This window comes from Myotis daubentonii, chromosome X (assembly GCF_963259705.1).
Source record: "Myotis daubentonii chromosome X, mMyoDau2.1, whole genome shotgun sequence".
Taxonomy (NCBI): Eukaryota; Metazoa; Chordata; class Mammalia; order Chiroptera; family Vespertilionidae; genus Myotis; species Myotis daubentonii.
The window spans coordinates 104,081,374-104,100,841 of NC_081861.1; the positions used below are offsets into that span (position 1 = coordinate 104,081,374).

Below are 19,468 nucleotides of genomic sequence, written 5' to 3' on the forward strand. Positions count from 1 at the left end.
TAGATTAAGATCCTGGTGGGCACATAGTACAATATACAGATCTTGTATCATAGATATATACACTTGAAACCTATATGATACTATTAACCAATGCCACCCCAATAAATGTATTACAAAATTTTAAAAATCCCTTAATGCTGGGAATTTAGTTTCTTTCCAATTCTTCAATATAAAGAGCAATGTAATAAAGATACTGGAACATGCAATGTCACACTTTCCATTTTTTTTCCTAGTCAACATCCATCACCACACAGTTATAACTTTTTTCTTGTGAAGAGAACTATTAAGATCTATTCTCTTAACTTTCATATATACAATACAGTATTATTAGCTATAGTCACCATGTTGTATGTTAGATCCCCAGGACTTAATTTATAAGCAGAAGTTTGTATCTTTTGACCATTTTCACCCTTTTCACTCACTTCCCATTCCCCTCCTCTGGACACCATCAATCTCTTCTTTATCTATCAGTTTTTTTTAAGATTACACATAAATGAGATCACATGTATTTGCCTTTCTCTGTTTGATTTATTTTTAGTTAGCATAATACCCTCAAGGTCTATACACACTATTGCAAATGGAAGGATTTCCTTCTTTTTTATGGCTTTTTATTGTTGATTTTGCTTTGATCCTTTTAGTGTAAAATACATCACAGCCATGAGTACAACTATTTGCAGTTAAACCTCCTAGCAAATACACAAACATAATACACATTAATACTATACACTATTTAGATATAAACTTCAGAGACTACAGAAATTAAAATGAACCAAAAAACATTAAATTTTAGCCCTAACCGGTTTGGTTCAGTGGATAGAGCATCAGCCTGCGGACTCAAGGGTCCCACGTTCAATTCCGGTCAAGGGCATGTACCTTATTTGCGGGCACATCCCCAGTAGGGAGTGTGCAGGAGGCAGCTGATCGATGTTTCTCTCTCATCCATGTTTCTAACTCTCTATCCCTCTCCCTTCCTCTCTGTAAAAAATCAATAAAAATATTTTTTTAAAAAGAAATGCTTCTCACTTTAAAAAAAATTAAATTTTATTCTTACATATAGGCTTTATACTTCTAAGAGTAGTTTGGGCTACAAACCAAAGGGCAATCTTTAGATGTAGGTAACAGAACAGTTATATTCTGTATGTGAGCCACACTTGAACATGTAAATAGTAATAAACAAAAAAAGCCATTATTAACTATATCAAATAATAAATAATTTATTTAAATATATATTTGGTTTAAAATGCTAAAGCCAGTAATCTTTCTTTTTTTACCTTTAATGCTAAGAGTATTCCAAATGCCCCCTTTTTCCTCCACCACCCAGTTCCTCCCTGCCCCAGGGATTCAACAGTCTGTCCCATGTTTCCATGTCTCTGGTTCTATTCTATTTATCAGTTTATTGTGTTTATTAGATTCCACATATAAGTGAGATCATGTGATATTTGTCTTTCTCTAAGCCAGTAATCTTTCTTCAATGTAAAATAAACTGAAACATCCACTCTTGCATGATTAATTGTGCTATCATGAGTTTAAAAAAGATAAAAATAATAAACGTAGCTTACCTTTTTAATCTTGGCCTTTTCAGCCTTTTCTTCTTTATCACATTTCTTGGCATTCCTATTAAGCTCTTTTGCAGCAAACTTCAAGTTAAATAGGTGTTCTATAAATATATGTTAAGGCTATTCTAAAAAAGTCATTTCCCAATAACTAACTGCAAATGAGATGTTAAATTTATAAAAATTATCAGATAAAATTGTTATTTAAACCAACTATTCACAAAGTATTAGAGAAAACAGAAAAACTTTTACCTATTCCACATTTTTTAATTTAAAAACTTCATTACAAAGATGGCTGCTGACGGGATGGCAGGCTGCAAGATAGTGTGTGAATGAGAGAATGAAAGGAGACTGCATGGACGTGCAGGGAGTGTCTGTATTTGTGAGTGAGGGACTGCTATATTCCACAGGACTGTTGGGGACTGGCGGACCAGGCGCCCCTGGCCAGGTAGCCTCTACTATTGCTGAAATCTCTCCCGGAGCAGCCGGTTCTGCTGCAGAGACCACGCCATCTTGAAGGGGAGAGTGGCTGTGATCGGAAGCCCAGCCTTACCTTCAACTGGGGAGACCTCATATACCTCCCGGGACCAGCTGCCTCAGCTGCGAACCCACGAAAACCAAGACTCCAGCCTACCAGACCATGGGCGCCTAAAGTTTGTCCAGGGGAAGACACAGAGCAGATAGAAGGAATAGCTGAATTGAATAATATCCACCTGCAATTGATGAATTAAAGACAGCTGGTGAGAAAAATCAGTGTACAGAAAGGTCAGAGATAGCCTAGAGCAGTGGTTCTCAACCTTGGCTGCACGGAAATTGTTTCTTTGTTACTAATGTGGTGGCTTCACCCCATAACAAAGAAACAGAATTTCTGGAGGATGAGGTTCAGAAATCAGGATTTTAAAAAGATTCCCAGGTGATTCTAATGTGCAGCCAAGGTTGAGAACCACTGGCCTAGAGAAAGGTGAGATCTGAGATCCAGGCTGGAGGGAGAACCGCGTGCAGAGGAGACTAGAGTCTCAGTGGGAGACTGTGCTCCACCAAACCCGGAGCCCTTGGGGTCAGTGTAGCCCTCGAAAGTAGAAGGGGGTCCACAGGGCTGCTGGCAGAGGGGGACTCTAGATATAAGCCCACAGCCATGAGAATCTATGCCCAGAAAGGCAGCCTGAAGTTCTATACCGGCTGTGCAGTGCCAGGGGAAACAGATGTGAGTGGGTGCGGTTCCTTTGTCTTTGTTTTTTTCTCCTTGCTTTTGCTTGTTAAGTCCAGTACATAGGATCTTCCAATTAAAAACATTCACTGAGACTGCAGGGGAAAGTTGTTTTTGTGGAAACTGGAGATCAGAATAAGGACAGACGAATAGGAAACCAGCTCTGGGGCAGTGTGACCCTCCAACCCAGTATTAAGTGTGGCAGGGAAAGAAGAATCTTAAACATTGGGTAAAGGGGACATTTAGCCCTGGATATTAATACAGAAACACTGCCACCCAGGGGTTGTGTCAGAAATTGACTCTTGTGTAAATACAACTGAAGGCAGGCAGAGAAACAATGTGAGCAGAGAGATCCCTCCTGCTTGAAAACAAGGTTGTGGCTTATGACACAGAGGAGTGGTGGATCACAGGAAACTTCAACACTGTGCTAACTACCTGACAGGAAACAGACGTGCCAAGCAGAATAGTAGAGGAAGTGAATGACCTTCACTACTTTGTTTTTTATCTTTTACTTAAGAAACTAAGTAAAACTTCATTTTACTTATTATATTTTTACTAGAGGCCCGGTGCACAAAAATTTGTGCACTTGGGGTTGGGAGAGGAGGTCCCTCAGCCTGGCCTGTGCCCTCTCACAGTCTGGGACCCATCAGGAGATAAGGACCTGCTGGTTTAGGCCTGCTCCCGGGTGGCAGAGGGCAGGCCTAATCCTAGGTGTAACCCCTGGTCGGGCTCAGAGCAGGGCCCATTGGGGAGTTGGGGCCCCACCTCCTGTCATGCACAGAGCAGGGGGGATTGGGAGGTTGCGATGCCACCCGCAGTCATGCTCAGGGTAGGGCTGATTGGGGGGTTGGGGCACCACCCCCTGGCACACTCAAGGCAGGGTCCATAGGGAGGTTGCAGCGCCACTCCTGTCATGCACAGAGCAGGGCCGATCAGAGGGTTGGAGCTCCGCACCCTGTCACACTGATCCCGGTGCTGGGAAGCCTCCCTGCTCCGCTGATCCCAGGGCCAGGACGCCTCTCGGCTCCCCTGATCCCTGGCCCGGAGGCCTCTCGGCTCCGCTGATCACCGGGGCGGGAGGCCTCGCTGCTCCGCTGATCGCGGGGCCTCCGACTCCGCTGATCACGGGGCCGGGAGGCCTATGGACTCCGCTGATCACCGGGCCGGGAGGCCTCTGGACTCCGCTGATCACCGGGACTGGGAGGCCTCACGGCTGATCACCAGGCCGGGAGGCCTCTGGACTCCGCTGATCACAGGGGCCGGGAGGCCTCTCGGCTCCGCTGATCACCGGGCCGGGAGGCCTCTGGACTCCGCTGATCACAGGGGCCGGGAGGCCTCTTGGCTCCGCTGATCACAGGGGCCGGGAGGCCTCTCGGCTCCGTTGATCACCGGGGCCGGGAGGCCTCTCGGCTCCGCTGATCACCGGGGCCGGGCCTCTCGGCTCCGCTGATCACCGGGGCCGGGAGGCCTCTCAGATCCGCTGATCACCTGGGCCGGGAGGCCTCTCGGATCCGCTGATCACCGGGGCCGGGAGGCCTCTCGGCTCCGCTGATCACCGGGGCCGGGAGGCCTCTCGGCTCCGCTGATCACCGGGGCCGGGAGGCCTCTCGGCTCCGCTGATCACCGGGCCGGGAGGCCTCTGGACTCCGCTGATCACAGGGGCCGGGAGGCCTCTCGGCTCCGCTGATCACCGGGGCCGGGAGGCCTCTCGGCTCCGCTGATCACCGGGGCCGGGAGGCCTCTCGGCTCCGCTGATCACCGGGGCCGGGAGGCCTCTCGGCTCCGCTGATCACCGGGCCGGGAGGCCTCTGGACTCCGCTGATCACAGGGGCCGGGAGGCCTCTCGGCTCCGCTGATCACCGGGGCCGGGAGGCCTCTCGGCTCCGCTGATCACTGGGGCCGGGAGGCCTCTCGGATCCGCTGATCACTGGGCCGGGAGGCCTCTCGGCTCCGCTGATCACAGGGGCCGGGAGGCCTCTCGGCTCCGCTGATCACCGGGCCGGGAGGCCTCTGGACTCCGCTGATCACAGGGGCCGGGAGGCCTCTCGGCTCCGCTGATCACAGGGGCCGGGAGGCCTCTCGGCTCCGCTGATCACCGGGGCCGGGAGGCCTCTCGGCTCCGCTGATCACCGGGGCCGGGCCTCTCGGCTCCGCTGATCACCGGGGCCGGGAGGCCTCTCGGATCCGCTGATCACCGGGGCCGGGAGGCCTCTCGGCTCCGCTGATCACCGGGGCCGGGAGGCCTCTCGGCTCTGCTGATCACCGGGGCCGGGAGGCCTCTCGGCTCCGCTGATCACCGGGCCGGGAGGCCTCTGGACTCCGCTGATCACAGGGGCCGGGAGGCCTCTCGGCTCCGCTGATCACCGGGGCCGGGAGGCCTCTCGGCTCCGCTGATCACCGGGGCCGGGAGGCCTCTCGGCTCCGCTGATCACCGGGGCCGGGAGGCCTCTCGGCTCCGCTGATCACCGGGCCGGGAGGCCTCTGGACTCCGCTGATCACAGGGGCCGGGAGGCCTCTCGGCTCCGCTGATCACCGGGGCCGGGAGGCCTCTCGGCTCCGCTGATCACTGGGGCCGGGAGGCCTCTCGGATCCGCTGATCACTGGGACCGGGAGGCCTCTCGACTCTGCTTATCCCAGGCCCTGAGGCCTCTCTGCCCTGCTGCTTCAGGGCTGTTTGGCTTCGCTCTGCTTGGAGCCTGAGTATGCAAATTAACCGCCATCTTTTAGCTTCTATAATTGAAACATTGTATCTTTTGGAGTTGTTGCTTCAGGAGCTCAGAGCCCTGCAGCTGCGGGGATCCTTGACTTTCCCCATCGCTGGGGCAACCAAGCCTCCTATTCTCAGCTGCCTGGCTGCCAGCCGCCATCTTGGCTGACAGTTAATTTGCGTATCTCACTGATTAGCCAATGAAAAAGGTATCGGTTGTACGCCAATTACCATTTTTCTCTTTTATTAGTATAGGATTTTTAATTATTATTATTACTATTATTTTCCCTTTTTTAAAAGTTTTATTTTATTCTATTTTTTCTTTATTTTATTTTGGGATTAGTGTTCCACATTCTATTTTTCTTTTTCTTTTAGCATTATTTTACTCTATCTCAATTTTTCCTTTATGCCGACACTCTCTTCCTCACCTTTCCCTTTTTGTCCTGTTTCTCTTACCCTGTTCTTGCTTTAGTTTTTTGCTATCATTTCTTTTTACTCCCTGTTAAAAATTGATCTTACTCATACATCTAATTTTCTCTCCCCTGCTCCAAGTCCATGCACACTTCTCTCTTCTCTGTCTTCATTATCAAAACATTTTTTCTTCCTTTTTTCTTTTTCTTTCCTTCTGTCTTTTTTTAAAAATATATTTTATTGATTTTTTTTACAGAGAGGAGGGGAGCGGGATAGAGAGTTAGAAACATCGATCAGCTTGCCTCCTGCCCACTCCCCACTAGGGATGCACCCCGCAACCAAGGTACATGCCATTGACCAGAATCAAACCTGGGACCCTTCAGTCCGCAGGCCGATGCTGTATCCACTGAGCCAAACCAGCTAGGGCTCTTTCCTTCTGTCTTATTGTTGTTGTCTGTGTGTTAGTTTGTGGTTATTTTTTTGTGTTTTTTTTGTTTGTTTGTTTGTTTGTTTTTGCTTCTGTTTTTCCTTTCCTCGCTTGTTCTCTTCTTCTAATAGTTTAATTCCAATCACCAACTAAGGCCTATCTACTCTCTATTCTCCTTTTCCAATAATAAACAAATACATAGATTAAAGAGAAAATTATACATATAATATGCAAATTTTCTTTTAAATATATATTTTTAATTCATGCTAGTATATATATTTTTTCTTTTTATGTATCTTGTTTTTTATTTTTTCTTACACACCCATTCTCTTTCTACCTCCTCTATACTGAATTGTGGCTATTTCCCCATTCATTCAATTCCTTGACCTTATCTTCTGGAAATAAACTCACAAAAGTCCAAGAAGCTCACAGAGTCCCAAACTATATGAACCCCAAAAGACCAACACCATGACACATTATACGTAAACCAGAAGCCCAGTGCATGAAATTCTGGGACAGGGTGCAGGGTGGGCTGAGGGACACGCCATGTCTGACTGCCGGTTTAGGCCTGATCACGCAGTTGGACATCCCTCTAACAATCCCGGACCACTGGCTTCTAACCACTCGCCTGCCTGCCTCCCTGATTGCACATAACCACTTAGGCCTGCAAGCCTGATGGCCCCCTAACAACTCCCCTGCCAGCCTGATTGACATCTAACCGTTCCCATGCTGGCCTGATCGCCCCCAACTGCCCTCCCATTCCAGCCTAATTACCCCAAACTGCCCTACCCTGCCTGCCCGATCGCCCCCAACAGCCCTACTCTGCCGGAGCAATCGCCCACAACTGCCCTCCCCTGCCAGCCTGATTGCCCACAACTGACCTCCCCTGCCAGCCTGATCGCCCAAACTGCCCTCCCCTGCCATGACCCACCTCCTCCGCCAGGACCTGCCTCCACTGTGCAAGGTGGCAGAAATGCTGGAACCGGCCTCCTCTATGCTGCACAGAGTCACAGGACCCCCAGTCCCCACAATGTGGAGCAGCCACTGGGCCCCGCCTCTGCTGTGCGTGGGGCAACCTTGTGGCGGCCATCTTGTGACGATGTCGTGAGTGAGGGTGCAAGGACTGCCTAGGCTTTTATTAGTATAGATTGGCAACCATCAACGACAAAGCATCTTAAAGGCTGCCAGAGAGAGAAAGAAAGTTACCTATGAGGGATCTCCCACCAAGCTATCAACTAATTTCTCAACAGAAACACATTAGGCCAGAAGGGAATAGAATAAAATATACAAAATCATGCAAAGGAAGGGGCTGAATCCAAGAATACTGTACCCGCAAGGCTATCAATCAGAGTTAAGGGTGAAATCAGGAGCTTCACAGACAAAAAAGGACTAAGGGAGCTTATTACCACCAAACCAGCAATGCAAGAAATGCTAAAGGTCTGCTGAAAAAGAAGAAATAGGAAGGGAAGAAGGAACACAGGCATAAAGAATAAAAATGGCGACAAACAAGTACCTATCAATAATAACTTTAAATGTAAATGAATTAAATGTCCTAATCAAAAGATACAGGGTAGCTGAGTGGATAAGAAAACATGACCCATATATATGCTGTCTACAGGAGATCCACTTCAGAACAAAGGACTCACACAGACTAATGGTGAAGGATGGAAAAAGGTTTTTCAGGTGAATGGAAATGAAAAAAAAAGCTGGGGTAGCAATATTTATTCTGACAAATTAGACCTCAAAGTGAAGGCCATAACAAGCAATAAGAAAGGCCACTTCATAATACTAAAGGGAATAATTCAACAAGAATATATAACTCTGGTAAACATATATGCACCCAATTCAGGAGCACCTAAATACATAAAAAACTTCTTGAGGATATCAAGGGAGAGACTGACACAATACAGTCATAGTAGGGGACTTTAATACCCCCCACTAATACCACTGGACAAATCCTCTAAATCAGCAGTTCTTAACCTGTGGGTCGAGACCACTTTGGCGGTCGAACGACCCTTTCACAGTGGTCGCCTAGGACCATCCTGCATATCAGATATTTACATTACGATTCATAACAGTAGCAACATTACAGTTATGAAGTAGCAACGAAAATAATTTTATGGTTGGGTCACAACATGAGGAACTGTATTTAAAGGGCCAGAAGGTTGAGAACCACTGCTCTAAACAAAAAATCACCAAAGAAACAGCAATCCTAAATGACTCACTAAATCAGATGTAATTGACATCTTCAGAACATTTCACCCCAAAGCCACAGAATATACATTCTTTTCAAGTGCACACGGGTCATTTTCAAACATAGACCACATATTGGGCCACAGGCAAAGTCTCTTCAAAGTCAAGAAGATAGAAGTCATATCAAGTATCTGCTTAGATCACAATGGCATAAAATTAGAAATCAATTACAATAAAAGCAATAAAAAAGTCAAACACCTGGAGGGTAAATAGCATGCTATTAAACAATGAGTGGGTTACCAAAGATATCAGAGAAGAACTAAAAAGCATCATGGCAACAAATGACAATGAAAACACAACAAACCAAAATCTATGGGACACAATGAAAGCTCTCTTGAGAGGGAAGTTCATAGCTTTACAGGCCTACCTCAAAAAACACAAGCAAAAATGGTAATAAATTAACCCTACAGCTCAAAGAGTTAGAAAGAGAGCAAGAAAAGCCCAGCATAAGCAGAAGGAAGGAAATAATAAAGATCAGAGTGGAAATAAAACAACACAGAAACCAAAAAAACAATACAACAGATCAATGAAACCAAGAGCTGGTTCTTTGAAATGATAAATAAGATTGATAAACCTCTAGCCAGGCTCACCAAGAAGCAAAGAGAAAGGACCCAAATAAACAAAATCAGAAATGAAAGAGGTGAAGTTACAACTGATCCCACAGAAATACAAACGGTTATGGGAAAAATACTATGAACAACTCTATTCCAACAAACTGGTCAACCTATAAGAAAAAGACACATTTCTAGAAAAATACAAGCTCCCAAAACTCAATCAGGAAGAATCAAAAAACCTGAATAGGCTGATAACTACTGAAGAAACTGAAGAAGCAATCAAAAATCTTCCAGCAAACAAAAGCCATGATCCGGACGGCTTTATCGGGGAGATCTACCAAGCATTCAAACAACTAAAACCTATCCTCCTCCGACTATTCCAAAATATTAAGAGGAAGGAACATTTCAAGCTCCTTCTATGTAGTCAGCATTAACCTAATCGCAAAACCAGATAAAGACACTACAAAGAAAGAGAATTACAGGCCAATATCTCTGATAAACATACAAGCTAAAATCCTCAACAAAATCTTAATAAATTGGATCAGCATTACATTAGAAAGATCATACACCATGACCAAGTGGGATTTATTCTGGAGATGCAAGGATGGTACAATATCCACAAATTGATAAATGCATTACATCACATAAACAAATTGAGAGACAAAAATCACATAATCATATCAATTGATGCAGAAAAAAGCATTTGACAAAATCCAACACATTTTCTTGATAAAAACTCTTATCAAAGTGCAAATAGAGGGATCACACCTCAACATAATAAAGGCTATACATGACAAACCTACAGCCAACATCATACTCAATGGGCAAAAACTAAACTCATCTCCCCTAAGAATAGGAATAAGTCAGGATGCCCACTCTCACCACTAGTGTTGGATATAGTATTGGCAGTGTTACTATAGGGATCAGACAAAAAGAAGAAATAAAAGGCATCCAAACTGGAAAAGAAGAAATAAAACTGTTATTAATCACAGGTGACATGATATTATACATAGAAAACACTAAAGTCTCCATTAAAAAATTACTAGGGCCCTGATCAGTTTGGCTCAGTGGATAGAGCATCAGCCTGCGGACTCAAGGGTCCCAGGTTCAATTCCGGTCAGGGGCATGTACCTTGGTTGAGGGCACATCCCCAGTAGGGGGTGTGCAGGAAGCAGCTGATCGATGTTTCTCTCTCATCGATGTTTCTAACTCTCTATCCCTCTCCCTTCCTCTCTGTAAAAAAATCAATAAAATATATTTAAAAAAAAAAACAAAAACAAAAAACTACTAGGTTTAAAAAATGGTGGCAGAGTAAGCAGATGCTGCACGGACTTGCTTCCAGAAACAAAATGGTATTACAACTAAAATACAGAATAACTCCCTGAATAATCAATGGAAAACGCACAGGAAAGAACCCTGACACCCGAGGACTGAAAGTGGAGACTGCACAGAGACTGGTAGGAGGGGCAGTGGCGCGAAACGGCTGGCCAGGTACCCACAGACAGCAACTGAAGTCCTGGAGCGATATCTCAGGTGTAAAGGTTGCCACTGAGAAATCTGGGGGCTAATCCCCAAGCTGGGCCTACCAGCAGAGAGCACCAAAACTGAGTAGGGTACCCATATAACATCTGGCTGTGAAAAGCAGTGGGATCCTGTGTGTCAGGGAGTGACAGCTGATAATTCAGGTATCCTCTTAAAGGACCAATGCAAAAAATTCCCAGTGGAGCCACCCACCTTGTGCTTCGGCAGAGGGAGGGTGAAGTAGACTGCAGCTGGGAGGGCAGAAGCCAGGACTGGAGACTCAGGGGATAGAGCTCGGAAGGCATACACACCAAGTTTTTCTGGACTGAGTCATTCCCTCACACAGCGGAGGACATGTTTCCCACATAGACATTTGCTTTGCCTATGGGCAGACAGTTTAACACCCTATAGGATAATATCTTCCCCTGAGACCACTTAAGAGATTAAAAATAGCAATTAGCCTCTAGTCCAGTGATTCTCAACCTTGGCTGCACATTAGAATCACCTGGGAATCTTTTTAAAATCCTGATTTCTGGGCCTCATCCTCCTGAAATTCTGTTTCTTTGTTATGGGGTGAAGCCACCGCATTAGTAACAAAGAAACAGAATTTCAGGGGGATGAGGCCCAGAAATCAGGATTTTAAAAAGATTCCCAGGTGATTCTTATGTGTAGCCAAGGTTTATTACCACTGCTCTTGTCAGAAGCAACTGACCCACCCTGTTGAAGAAAACTCGCATCACAAGTGAGGACAATTTCCTGCAGAGCAATTCAAGTCAATCCTATCAGTCTGTAGGCATAGGCAGTCTCTGGAGGCTTTGAGTCTTTGCCTGATATAATTAGTTAGAAACAGCCTTTAACGCTGTCCTGCACTAGAGATTGAGAGGTGTAGAGGATCTACCTAATACATAGTCACCAACCCAAAAGAAAGCCAAAATGAGAAGACAAAGAAACAACTCCCAAATGAAAGAACTAGAGAATTTGACAGAAGAAGAGATAAATGAAGTACAGATAAGAAATTTATCTGAAACAGAGTTCATAGTAATGATGGTAAAGATGATCAACAGCATAAAAAGAGATATAGTACCTATGAAAAAAGAACAGTCTGAGACAAAGAATGACATAACACAAATAAAGAACACATTGGCAGGAATACACAGCAGATTAGGGGAAGCTAAGGATCAAATCAGTGAATGAGAAAACAGAGTTGAAAATATCACTCAATCAGAGAACCAAAACAAAACAAAACACACAATTAAAAAACAGGAGGACAGCTTAAGGGAGCAGTGGGACAATGTGAATCATACCAATATTAGAATAGCAGGTGTGCCAGAAGAGGCAGAAAGGGAGAAAGGGATAGAGAATGTGTTTGAAGATATAATGGCAGAAAACTTTCCTAACCTGGTAAAGGAAAAAGTCACACAAGTTCAGGAGGCACAGAGAGCCACAAACAAGAAGAACCCAAACAGGCCCACGCCCAGACACATCATAATTAAAATGCCCCAAATTAAAGACAAAAGAGAATCTTAAAAGCAGCAAGAAAAAATAAAACTGTTACCTACAAAGGAGTTCCCATAAAGCTGACTCCTGATTTCACAACAGAAACGCTACAGGCCAGAAGGGATTGGCATAAAGTTCTCAAGGTAATGGAAAGCAAGGATCTGAGACTATGATTATTATATCCAGCAAGACTATCATTCAAAGTAGATGGTCAAATAAAGAGTTTCCCAGACAAAAAAAAAAAAAGGCTAAAGGAGTATATCACCACCAAGACAGTATTATAAGAAATGCTAAAGGGATTGCTGTAATGAGAAGAAGAAACAGAGAGAAACCTAGCCATACAGAAATATAATGGCAATAGATAAGTACCTACCAGTAATAACCCTAAATGTAAATGCACTAAATGTTCCAATCAAAAGGTGTAGGGTACCAGAATGGATACAAAAACATGACCCAAGTATATGCTGTCTACAAGAGACGCACCTCAAAACAAAAGACCCACGCAGGATGAGAGTGAAGGGGTGGAAAAAAAATTTCCAAGCAAATGGAAATTTAAAAAAAGCTGGAGTAGCAATACTCATATCCAATAAAATAGATTTGAAAATGAAGGGCATCACATCAGACAACAAAGATCACTATCCTATAAAATAAAGACCACATAATGACCAGATCATGGATCAGCAGGAGGGTGGGGCAGCGAGCTACACATGGGCAGTGGAGAGCTACAGGAGGGGGCAGGGCAGAAAGCTATAATGAGGGCGCAGGGGGGCAGAGTAAGCTACAGGAGGGCAGGGCAGCGGGCAGAGAGCTACTGGAGGGTGGCAGCGAGCTACTGGCAAGCTACTGGTGCACGGATTCATGCACAGGGCTACTAGTATAATACAAAAGGGATTGATCCAAAAAGAGGATATAACCCTGGTAAACATATATGCGCATATATATATATATATATATATATATACATATATATATAAAAACTTATAAAGCAGCGATCGCCAACTGGTGGTCGGCGGACCCCTGGTGGTCCGAGTGGTACAAAAGGTTGGTGAATGCTGGTTTGAGGAAACCTTTGGAGCAGTGGTCACCAACCGGTGGTCCATGGACCACTGGTGGTATGTGAGGTCCGAAAAGTTGGTGACCACTGTTCTAGAGGACTTTTACAGAGAGATATACAACAATACAGTCACAGTAGTGAACTTTAACACCCCTCTGACTGCACTGGATAGATCTTCCAGACAAAAGCTTAACAAGAAAACAGAGACATTAAAGGATATACTGGATCAGATGGATTTACTTGACATTTATAGAACATTTCACCCCAACGCAGCAGAATATAAATTCTTCTCAAGTACACATGGATCATTCACAAAGATAGACCACATGTTAGGACACAAAGCAAGTCTTTACAAGTTCAAGAAAATTTAAATCATATCAAGCATCTTCTCAAATCACAGTGGAATGAAATTAGAAATCAACTACAGTAAAAACACCCCAAAACATCCAAACACATGGAGGCTAAATAGCATATTATTAAACAATGAATGGGTTACCAACGAGATCAAGAAAGAAATAAAAAACTTACGGGCAACAAATGAAAATGAACACACAACAACCCCAAATCTCTGGGATACAGCAAAAGCAGTCCTGAGAGGTAAATTGATAGCACTACACACCTACCTCAAAAACACACACACAAAAAAAACCCCAATAAAAATCAGCAATAAACTATTTAACCCTACATCTCAAAGAACTAGAAAAATAACAAGAAATTCTAGAGTAAGTAGAAGGAAAGAGATAATAAAGATTAGAGCAGAAATAAATAACAGAGACTAAAAATAAAATACAAGAAATCAATGAAACCAAGAGCTGGTTCTTTAAAAGGATAAACAAAATTGATAAACCATTCGCCAAACTCATCAAGAAACAAAGAGAGCTGAAACCGGTTTGGCTCGGTGGATAGAGCGTCGGCCTGCAGACTGAAAGGTCCCAGGTTCGATTCCAGTCAAGGGCATGTACCTGGGTTGCGGGCATATCCCCAGTAGGAGATGTGCAGGAGGCAGCTGATCGATGTTTCTCTCTCATCGATGTTTCTCTCTATCTCTCTCCCTTCCTCTCTGTAAAAAATCAATAAAATATATATATAAAAAAAGAAACAAAGAGAGAGGACCCAAATAAATAAAATCAGAAACAAAAGTGGAGGAGTAACCACAGACACCACAGAAATACAAAGGATTCTAAGAAAAATACTATGAACAACTATATGTCAACAAGCTGGAAAATGTGGATGAAATAGACAAATTCCTAGGAAAATACAATTTCCCAAAACTGAATCTGATGACTCAAAACACCTGAATAGGCCAATAACAACTGATGAAATAGAAGCAGTAATAAAAAAAAAACTCCCACCAAACTAAAGCCCAGGTCCGGATGGCTTCACAAGGGAGTTCTACCAAACATTCAAAGAAGAACTAACACCTACACTGCTCAAACTATTTCAGAAAATCTAAGAAGCAGGAACACTTCCAAACTCTTTTTATGAGGCCAGCATTATCCTAATTCCAAAACCAGATAAAGACACTACAAAGAAAGAGAATTATAGGCCAATATCCCTCATGAACATAATTGCTAAAATTCTGCCAGGGCTGACCGGCATACCCTCAATGACAGATGAACAGATTGTTCTGACACATGTTTCTGTGAAAGAGAGGGCTAAGACTCTACTTGGCTATCACTGCCAAGTAGCCCTGTTCGCCTGCCTTCTTTGGCTTTTATTGTCATAACAACATGAACTAAAATTAACCTCTAGATACAATCAGCAAGGTAAGCATCCTTGAGAAAGCACATGATTCTACAAGGTTGGGTCTAAAAGACTAAACATACAGATACTAGCAAAACGCTCCAGGGGATTTCACTTGTTTGGAAAAGTCAAGGTAGGGGCTGCTGCCTTCAGCAAGGTCCCCTCAGAGGTCCCTGACATTTCGGAGAATCCTCCTTACAGACATTCTAACCAAGTCCCATGCTTCCCCACAAAATCCTCAACAAAATAGCAAATTGTATCCAACAATACAATAAAAAGATCATACACCATGATCAAGTGGGATTTATTCCAGGGATGCAAGGCTGGTACAATATTCGCAAATCAATAAATGTGATACATGACATAAACAAATTGAGAGATAAAAATCACATGATCATATCAATAGACACAGAAAAAGCATTTGACAAAATCCAACACCCATTTTTTATGAAAACTCTCAGCAAAGTGGGAATAGAGGAAGTATATCTCAACATGATAAAGGACATATACAACAAACCTATAGCCAACATCATACTCAATGGGAAAAAACTAAAACCATTTCCCCTAAGAACAGGAACAAGACAGGGATGCCCACTTTCACCACTTGTTTGACATAGTACTAGAAGTGCTAGCCATAGCGATCAGACAAGAAGAACAAATAAAAGGCATCCAAATTGGAAAAGAAGAGATAAAACTGTCATTATTCACAGATGACATGATACTATACAGAGAAAATCCCAAAGACTCCATCAAAAAACTACTAGACCTAATAAATGAATTCGGCAATGTAGCAGGATACAAAATTAACACCCAGAAATATGTGGCTTTTTTATATACCAAAAATGAACTCACAGAAAGAGAAACTAAAAAAAAGAATCCCATTTACCTTTGCAACAAAAAAATTAAGCTACCTAGGAATAAACAAAGGAAGTAAAAGACCTGTACTCGTAAAAATACAGGACATTGGAAAAAGAGATAGAGGAAGACAAAAACAAATGGAAGAATATACCGTGTTCATGGACTGGTAGAGTCAACATCATTAAAATGTCCATACTACCCAAAGCAATCTACAGATTCAATGCAATCACCATTAAAATACCAATGGAATTTTCACAGATCTAGAACAAACTCTCCAAAAATTCATATGGAATACATACACTGAATTGCCAGATTATTATGACCACCTGACATTTGTAGGCAAATTAGCTATAATTTCAGGCTGAAGTTGCTAGAAGGGCAGACCATTATAAATAGGGAAGCAGATTGTTTACCACAACAGTAGAAGTGATATTTTTCTGAAGATATGGGTAAACAACGCGATTTAACAGCCTTTGAACGTGGGGTCACACTGATTGGCCAGATTATTATGACCACCTGACGTTTGTAGGCAAATTAGCAGTACACTGCATCATATGGGATGTGGAAGCTGAAGGCCTGTTCGAACACCTTTGCTGTCTGCAGTTACCAAGATAAAACATCTCCAATTTGCACAGGAACACAAGGATTGGACAGTCGCAGTCACGTGGTCCGATGAATCACGTTTCCAGTTGCATCATGCAGATGGCAGAGTGAGAATTTGGCGGAAACAGCATGAAAGCATGCACCCCACATGCATGAGTACAACCCTTCAAGCTGGTGGGGGCAGTGTTATGGTTTGGGGCATGTTTTCCTGGCATGATTTGGGCCCTTTAATTCGTGTGAAACAACATCTGAATAGCACAACAAACCTAAGTATTGTTGCTGATCAAGTTCATCCTATCATGTTGATGGCATATCCCAATAGAGATGGCTTCTTCCTACAAGACAATGCACCATGCCACGGTGCTCATATTGTGCAGGAGTGGTTTCAAGAACATGAGGGAGACTTTACCTTGCTTAGGTGGCCCCTCACAATCACCAGATCTCATTCCAATTGAGCATTTGTGGGATGAAGTTAAAAGAGCCATCAGGCAGCTGGTTCCACAACCATCAAATCTCACAGAACTTGACAGTGCTATTCATCAGGCATGGTGTCAGATTCCTCACATCACCTTACCTTTCAACATCTCGTGGAGTCAATGCCAAGAAGAATCGTTGCAGTACTGAAGGCAAAAGGTGGCCCAAAAGGTGGGATATATATATCCCACGTTCAAAGGCTGTTAAATCACGTTGTTTACCCATATCTTCAGAAAAAAATCACTTCTACTGTCATGGTTAAACAACCTGCTTCCATATTTATAATGGTCTGGCCCTCTAGCACAGTGGTTCTCAACCTTGGCTGCACATGAGAATCACCTGGGAATCTTTTTAAAATCCTGATTTTTGGGCCTCATCCTCCTGAAATTCTGTTTCTTTGTTATGGGGTGAAGCCACCACATTAGTAACAAAGAAACAGAATTTCCGGAGGATGAGGCCCAGAAATCAGGATTTTTAAAAGATTCCCAGGTGATTCTAATGTGCAGCCAAGGTTAAGAACCACTGCTCTAGCAACTTCAGCAAGAAATTATAGCTAATTTGCCTACAAACGTCAGGTGGTCATAATAATCTGGCCACTCAGTGTAAAGACCCTGAACAGCTGCAGCAATCCTGAGAAATAGAAACAAAGTTGGAGGGATCACAATACTAGATATCAAGCTGTATTACAAAGCCACTGTTCTCAAAACTGCCTGGTACTGGCACAAGAACAAACATACAGACCAATGGAACAGAACAGAGAACCCAGAAACTGGCCCAAGCCATTATGCTCAATTAGTATTTAACAAAAGAGGCAAGAGCATACAATGGAGTCAAGATAGTCTCTTTAACAAATAGTGTTGGGGAAATTGGACAGATACATGGGGGACAAAAAGAAAGAAAAGAAACTATACCACCAATTTACACCATACACAAAAATAAACTCAAAATGGATAAAGGATCTGAATGTAAGACAGGAAATCATAAAAATCTTAGAAAAATCCATAGGCAGCAAAATATCAGACTTATGTCATAGCAATATCTTTACTGATGTAGCTCCTAGGGCAATTGAAACTAAGGAAAAAATAAACAAATGGGACTCCATCAAAATAAAAAGCTTTTGCACAGCAAAAGAAACCATTAACAAAACAACAAGAAAGACCACTGCATGGGAGGACATATTTCCCAATGTTATCTCTGACAAGGGTTTAATATCCAAATTTACAGGGAACTCATAGAACTTAACAAAAGGAACATAAGCAAACCAATCAAAAAATGAGCAAAGGACCTCAATAGACATTTTTTGAAAGAGGACTTAAAGAAGGCCAAGAGACATATGAAAACATGCTCAAAGTAACTAATCATGCAAGAGATGCAAATCAAAACAACACTGAGGTACCATCTCACACCCGTTAAAATAGCTGTCAATAAATCAACAAACAAGTGCCGGCGAGGATGCGGAGAAAAAGGAACCCTCTTGTACTGCTGGTGGGAATGTAGACTGGTACAGCCACTGTGGAAAACAGTATGGAGTTTCCTCAAAAAATTAAAAATGGCCCTAACCGGTTTGGCTCAGTGGATTGAGCATCGGCCTGCGGACTGAAGGGTCCCAGGTTCGATTCCAGTCAAGGGCATGTACCTTGGTTTCGGGCATATCCCCAGTAGGGGGTGTGTAAGAGGCAGCTGATCGATGTTTCTCTCTCACTGATGTTTCTAACTCTCTATCCCTTTCTTCCTCTCGGTAAAAAAAAATCAATAAAATATTTAAAAAAAATACCAGCGGCATATTTCACAGACCTAGAACTCTCCAGAAATTCATATGAAAAACAAAAACAAAAACCCGAACAGCTGCAGTAATCTTAAGAAGAACCAAGATGAAATCACAATACCAGATATCAAGCTGTATTACAAAGCCATTGTTCTCAAAACTGCCTGGTACTGACACAAGAATAGACATATAGACCAATGGAACAGAACAGAGAACCCAGAAATTGACCCAAGCCATTATGCTCAATTAATATTTCACAAAGGAGGCAAGGGCTTAAAATGGAGTCAAGACAGACTCTTCAATTAATGGTGTTGGGAAAATTGGACAAGTACATGCAAAAAAAAAAACAACAACAACAAAAGAAAAATGAAACTAGACACCAACTTACACCGTACACAAAAACAAACTCAAAATGGATAAAGGAGTTAAATGTAAGTCGAGAAACCATAAAAATCTTAGAAAAATCCATAGGCAGCAAAATATTGGACATATGCCGTAGCAATATCTTTTCCAATACAGCTCCTAGGGCAATGGAAACTAAGGAGAAAATAATCAAATGGGACTACAGACAGTCTTCGGGTTATGTCAGACTCGACATGTGTCATTTCGTGGTTACGTTGCCATCTCTCATTTATTTATTAAAAAAAAAGTTCCGTCATTTCAACATATGTACATATATGCTTTATGTTTTTTATTATTTATTGTTTCATTTCATTGCTGCTGTGCATGTGCTCCATGTGAATGACGTAGGTGCTTATGTAGGTGGGTTCCGACTTAACGGCGAAAATCGCGTTACATCATGCTGTAGGAATGGATATCCACGTAAATGGAGGACCTACTG

General features: G+C 43.1%; 1 protein-coding gene across 1 annotated transcript in view; it reads right to left on the reverse strand.

The window, feature by feature from the left end:
• LOC132225230 (charged multivesicular body protein 1B2) overlaps positions 1 to 19,468 on the reverse strand; it is a 54,094-nt gene that overhangs the window by 23,529 nt on the left and 11,097 nt on the right. The window contains exon 2 of the mRNA XM_059680534.1: positions 1,560 to 1,657. Coding sequence (XP_059536517.1) covers positions 1,560 to 1,657 — 98 coding nt within the window. The remainder of the gene's footprint in view (positions 1 to 1,559; positions 1,658 to 19,468) is intronic.